Below are 6,490 nucleotides of genomic sequence, written 5' to 3'. Positions count from 1 at the left end.
TTTTCAAGCGGGGGGTATCAAAATCCTCATTCTTTAACAAATTATCAAAGTTTTTTTTAAAGTTATTAGTGATAGTTTCTGATTTATTTATGTATACTTGTATCAGCTGTTCCATTGCTGTGGGTGTTCTAGTAATTTTCCCTGATTAATATATCCAGATTAACCACAATTATATTACCTTACTCATTAACAGCTAGTTTGTTGGTTTGATGGTTATTTGACCATGGCCGTGATCTGTTGGCTCAATAACGATGTTATGGAGTGAACTTTCAAATCAATTGGTGTTTGTATTTTATAGGTTCGTGGACACTCAGAATTGCGCAGGTGTGACTTGTGGCACCGGCAAAGTATGGTACGAGAGGGTTAACTGCGCTTCAGGGGCGGCCGTGTCTTTAACGGATTGTTTGACCGGATTGACTCCGTCCGATTCCGATGACCATTCTAAGGACCTGGTTGTCCAGTGCAAAGGTAATATACATCTTGTAATGACCTAAAAATGTATCTACTTGGGTCACTAAGGAAAACACTTGTAGTCAGAATGTCAGACAGGGAAATACAAGTCATGTTAGACAATCATTAGGAGAATCATAAAACACATTGGTTCGATTAGAGAATTCAAGCACAGCTAATTTATAGAAACACACAATGTCCATTACTTCTATGACCTACATATATATATATATATATATATATATATATATATATATATATATATATATATATATATATATATATATATATATATATATATATATAAAGATGGAGCTCCTGGAAATTAAAAATATTTATCTATATGTATTTATGCCAAGGCACCTTACGTTACTTATTTTTCTTTTAATAAAAAAAATATACCCTTACCTTATAATAAACCAAGGTCCCCATTGGCGCCATCTTGAATTTTTCTAGGTCGGTCACATCCACTTGTATTTTCGTCTGAAACTCCGTCAAATAAATTCCTGGCAACCATATTCTCTCTTTGGCCAGTCTTTCGAGGTCTAAACTTACGGACTGTGCAACCAGAAGAGCGCATCACATTTGCAAATATTAAAATTCCATCGTCAAACTCGATCTACTGCTTCTGTCAACAATCCGAGAAAATCGCATTCGAAGTTTACGTTCGGTTTGAAATTCTTAGGTAGCTAAACACAGTTTCTTATAAAATCCAGGGGTTTTTTTCCCAGAGAGAAGCATGCTGGGTAGGGATTTTCCTGCTATTTATAGGAGTCTAGATGAAAACTGCATCTTTTTTGTGTTTATTCGCATAAAGTAGAGTCTTATCTTAATATTTAAAGAAAAACATGTGCATTCATTTTTAGAGAAAAAAAAATTGTGAGACTTTTTAATAGGGGGAGATAACTCCCAAAACATCCGGTTTTCACATGTGCAGAATTGCATGAGTCAATTATAGTCTGGTCCTGATTTTTAAAAAGAAGGCTAGAAATAACTTCTAACGGCAAATAATCATTATTTGGTCCAGCATAGTTTTTTAACCTATTTCGAGTATGCTGATTCCGAGAAAAATATGCTGGCCTTCATGAAAATGACGTTAAAGAGGTCAAAATGGCGATTCAAAATGGCGGACATCCAATTTTTCTAATTTTCTCTTAATGTCGTTCAAAATGGAAAATTAATGAGTGAATATCTAACTGAGTGTAATAAAACTATAAAAATCATAACAGAATGCTAATATTATTAGTTTAACTCAGAAAATTTAGTCGTTTCTACACTTAATTCGAAATTTCTCTGATTTTTTGGTTTATTGTTCTGTATTCCGCTTTGATCAGGATTTTACATTTGGAAATATCCATACACTGCATATTTGTATTTTTTTCCTCTGCATCTCCCTATTCTACAACTGAATGATGGCGCAGCTGTAAGTTAAAAGTCAAAATGGCGATTCAAAATGGCGGATATTCATCTTTTTTTTTAACTATTTCTTAATGTCGTTTACATAGTAGAAAGGATTTGTGAATATTTTACTGAGCATAGTACAACTATGTAAAATGACAATAGAACACTAATTTTATCACTTTAAATCGGAAAATTTAGTCGTAAAATTTGAAATGTGTTTATTACCTAGCTCAAAATGGCAATTTAAATGACGTCTTGTACACTCGAATTTCGAAAAATACCCACACTGCTTAATTCTGGTTCGTTTTGCAGAACATAATTTGCAGTTTGTTTTTTTTATTCATGAAATAATGTTCAAATATGCAATGAGAGTTGGAGGATATTTTTGTTCATGACTTAGGATTTTTATAACACGGATTTTTGTTTAATTACTTCTATTGTTAAGATAAAGTTTTGACGACAATTCCGATGACATTTTACCTTTCACGTGTCTCACCTTGCTTTTTCATATAAAAAGTTAATAATATCATACAATAATTGCTGTTTTGAGGACAATATAAAAATTAAGCTACCCCAAGAGCAGTATCCCCAGAGCATTAGGGCGAGTTAACATTCAGTTGTTGGAAATTCTTGATCTATTTTTAGTCCAGTGTAGAAAAAAAATAAATGTTTATGTTCATTTGGAAGGTCTAGTGCAACATAACACAGTATGATTTTTAAAATGATTGACCACGACCAATTATAGGGCTAGTAATTGTTACCTCATATAAATCTGAATATATTATAATATCCAAATATAAACATATATTAAGAATTATCAGTATAATATACATAATCCATAATTTTTCTTGATTGTCCAGCTCTGATTCTGTGTCCCTGCATTTGCATTTTGTTTTTCTCAGTCAAAAATTCAACTACATTCTCAAATATTTCATTCTGTGAATGGATAATTTTGTATGGAACGGTGTATATAAATTTTTTAAAATTTGAAATTTACAAAATTTGAAAGAAGAAAATGTTTGTATTCAATCCCCCTCGATTCTTGATACAACCTTACACTATCCTAACAAAGAAGTGTGAATCAAGTTGCCTTGTAAAGTTCTTGAAGTGTTCAAGAAAATTTTGTTGTCAAGAGAAGTGTTGACTAGATCGAAATCAGGAATGGCTTAGGCCTATTGATACGAAAGCTTGTAAGTGATAGGAATAACGAGGAATCTGCAGGCGCTCTTATATTGTATAATTTCACAAATGTTTCACATTTGAACATAAATGTGTTGTTCCTTGAGTGTTGGTTGATTGATTATATATTGTTTAACGCCGAGTCGGCAATTTTTCAGCTATGTTTCGGCGGACTATCAGTTTAAATAATCGGTTTTTGATGGATTTTGGTTTCTCTGGCGGCCCCTAGTAAGCTTACTCTTTTTCGAACTCCAGAGAAACGATCTTTTACATGCCAAGGGGGTTGTCATCCTTGACACAGGGCACCATTTTACTTGAGTGTTGGAAATTCAAAAATTCCGAAGACAGACTGAAATATATGGCAAATAAAGCTGAAATAGAAGATGTCAGGGGGTAATACTACGTTCTTAATAGTGCTAAAAAGCTAGAACAAAGTGTTCGATGAAATCGGACAAGAATTTCTTCAGTTACATGTATATTTGATGGTGTGTCGAGGGATGTTGAGGTAGAAGTGCGAGTTGATAATCACAGCGATTCGGGAGTGATTTTAGGTGGACGGGGGCTCAAAGTTTTTGGAACACGTACGGTCAAATACAAAGGGGGAAATTAGGAAACTCTTAAGTCAAGTTTGTTTTAACTATTTCCAGAAAAAATTAATCTTTTCAAGTAATTTTTGTTCATATTTAATGGACTAATCAATATATTATATATACTATGTATATAAAAAAAACAAACTGTAATTTATTTTCTGCAACACGAACCAGAATTAAGCAGTTTCTACGAAATTCGAGTGAATCAGACGTCATTTTGAATCTAAAGGGATAAAATTAGTGTTCTGTTGGCATTTTACATAGTTGTACTACGCTCAGTAAGATATTTACAAATCCTTTGTCCTATGTAAACGACATTAAGAAATAGTTTTTAAAAAAAGATGAATATCCGCCATTTTGAATCGCCATTTTGACTTTTAACTTACAGCTGCGCCATCATTCAGTTGTAGAATAGTGAGATGCAGAGGAAAAAATACAAATATGCAGTGTATGGATATTTCCAAATGTAAAATCCTGAACAAAGCGGAATACAGAACAATAGACCAAAAAATCAGAGAAAATTCGAATTAAGTGTAGAAACAACTAAATTTTCTGAGTTAAACTAATAATGTTAGCATTCTATTATGATTTTTATAGTTTTATTACACTCAGTTAGATAATTACACATTATTTCTCCTTTTTGAACGATATTGAGAGAAAATTAGAAAAATTGGATGACCGCCATTTTGAATCGCCATTTTGACCTCTTTAACGTCATTTTCATGAAGGCCAGCATATTTTTCTCGGAATCAGCATACTCGAAATAGGTTAAAAAACTATGCTGGACCAAATAATAATTATTTGCCGTTAGAAGTATTTTTTTCTATAAATCGGACCAGACTATTAGCAGGTAATGTAGCTCTTTCAAGAGGTGGAAAATGTACCCTAAAAGCACACTAAAAGAAAACCTTAGGACTTGTTCTGTGAAATGCACATAACTTATTTTGTTAGATTTTTTCTGTTTTTGTTGAGCAGGGGGGTTAAAAATGCATAGGTGCACTGAAAATGGATGCATAAACAATCCGATATCCCCCATGTTTCAGGTGTCATATACCCCCTAGCAGTAATTGATGAATGTATCATAGTTAGATATTTATAAAATTCACAATTTTGTCTTTCCATTGATATGCAGAAGTCTATGTAACAAGCCTCCATTTTATTTCTTTATAGGGATCAGTTTTGCTTGTCCCTCACCAAGTAACGTCCTGATAACGTCATACATAAAACTGTGTTTTGCACCCTTAGGGAAAGCCCTTATTTGTACGATTTATTTTTAATTTCTTCTCCCCTAGGGTGCCTCTGTCTCAAATGAGATGATAAGGTTACCGCGTGGATCATAGATAAGTTAGCGTGGTTCGGAATCAGACGTAAATTCAGCTTCTTTTATTTTCATTGGAATTAGTTAAAAGTTTTGTGATTTGTGAATTTGTGATATACATTGTACATTTCAACAACATTTTTGTCTTTTATGACATTACATGTGTATATAGCGTATAGACGCTGAATTTGCATATAGACGCATTTTAGAAAAACTGTATATACAGTAAAATGAGTGTAAACTCGGAGTGTCAGCCTCTTGAAAAGTCCCTCAGTGAACAAAAAGATGAGGGAGGGAAAGACAATACATCCATCATCAATATGATGAAAGAGATGCAAAAGAACATTTTGTCACTTACAACTACGGTGAGCGAGTTACAAGAGAACAAGGGAACGAAGCGCAAGATCCAAGAATCGGAAGTAAACCCTTGTACATCTAAGTCGCGCGTAGAAATAAGTGACGTTTCTGATGAAGAGAGAGACGAGTTCGATGACATTTTAAACGAGGCAAATGAAGAAATGGACACTGATTGTGATCATTTGCTTGATGAGCTGGAATGTTTTGGCTCAGAGGATAAGTGTGGCGAAGCAATACACGAAAAACTCGCCAAAGTAACAAATGATGGCGTTCGAACGGTAGTGGACTCTGACAAAATAAAGGAAGTGAGCGACAAATATAACCGATCTAAAAATGTGCAGAATCTTGTCACTCCAAAATTAAATGAGGAAATCCGAGCTCATTTGAGCCGCAAAGTCCGAGGCCAAGACATTCGGATACAAAGAACCCAGACACTTGTCGGCAAAGCCATTGTCCCGCAACTACAACAAATTAATTTGCTGCTAAATGCAAAACAAAAAGGAGATACATCCTCCATGAAAGAGCTCACTACCTTAGCAATGGACAGTCTTAAACTTATGACTTATGTCTATTGCGACCTGTCAAACAGGAGAAGAGAACTAATCATTCAACCCGAGAAAAACGAAGAATTCCGGGCATTGTGTTCTAACGAATATCCTGTCACCGACAAGTTATTTGGTGACGACCTTGGCAAAAAAGTTGAGGACATCTTAAAGGCCAACAAAGTGGGATCCAAAATATCGGGATTTAACAAGTTTGACAAGCGCGGAAATCATAACCGTAAACAGCATGGGCACACGCAGAAATCATCCAATTATGGAAACTACAAGGCCAATAATTTTTTGGGCCAACGCTGGGGATCAAACTACAAAAAGAGAACGGCTCCAGCCAACAAACAGAGGAAGCAATAGCTCCTACAGAACATGCAGATAGAAATGTGAGTAGATTTCAAAACACTTCCGAAAATTTTTCAGCAGGAAAAATATCAAACTATTTTGGAAATTGGAAGTTAATCACGAGTGACCCCAATATTCTTAGCTATGTTAATGGCTACTCGATTGAATTTGAGTCAGATCCCTCACAGACATTTATACCAAAACCAATCAAATTTAAGAACACAGATTCAGTTATAATAGACAATGAAATTGGTGAGCTTTTAAAAAAGGGAATTATTGAACTTGTCACTACTGATGAT

At 34.3% G+C, this 6,490-nt stretch overlaps 1 protein-coding gene across 1 annotated transcript; it reads left to right on the top strand.

Moving 5' to 3' along the window:
• Nucleotides 1-5,168: 5,168 nt before the first annotated feature.
• LOC134267050 (uncharacterized) lies at nt 5,169-6,206 on the top strand. Its single transcript, XM_062749273.1, has one exon. The coding sequence runs from the start codon at nt 5,169-5,171 to the stop codon at nt 6,204-6,206; it is 1,038 nt and encodes a 345-aa protein (XP_062605257.1).
• The last annotated feature ends 284 nt before the right edge of the window (nt 6,207-6,490 follow it).

This window comes from Saccostrea cucullata, unplaced genomic scaffold, assembly GCF_032062105.1.
Source record: "Saccostrea cucullata isolate Sc308-1 unplaced genomic scaffold, CSIRO_AGI_Scuc_v1 ctg9802, whole genome shotgun sequence".
In the NCBI taxonomy this organism is placed as follows: Eukaryota; Metazoa; Mollusca; class Bivalvia; order Ostreida; family Ostreidae; genus Saccostrea; species Saccostrea cuccullata.
Note: the sequence above shows the minus strand (reverse complement) of the source record. Positions and strands in the feature narration are given on the sequence as shown.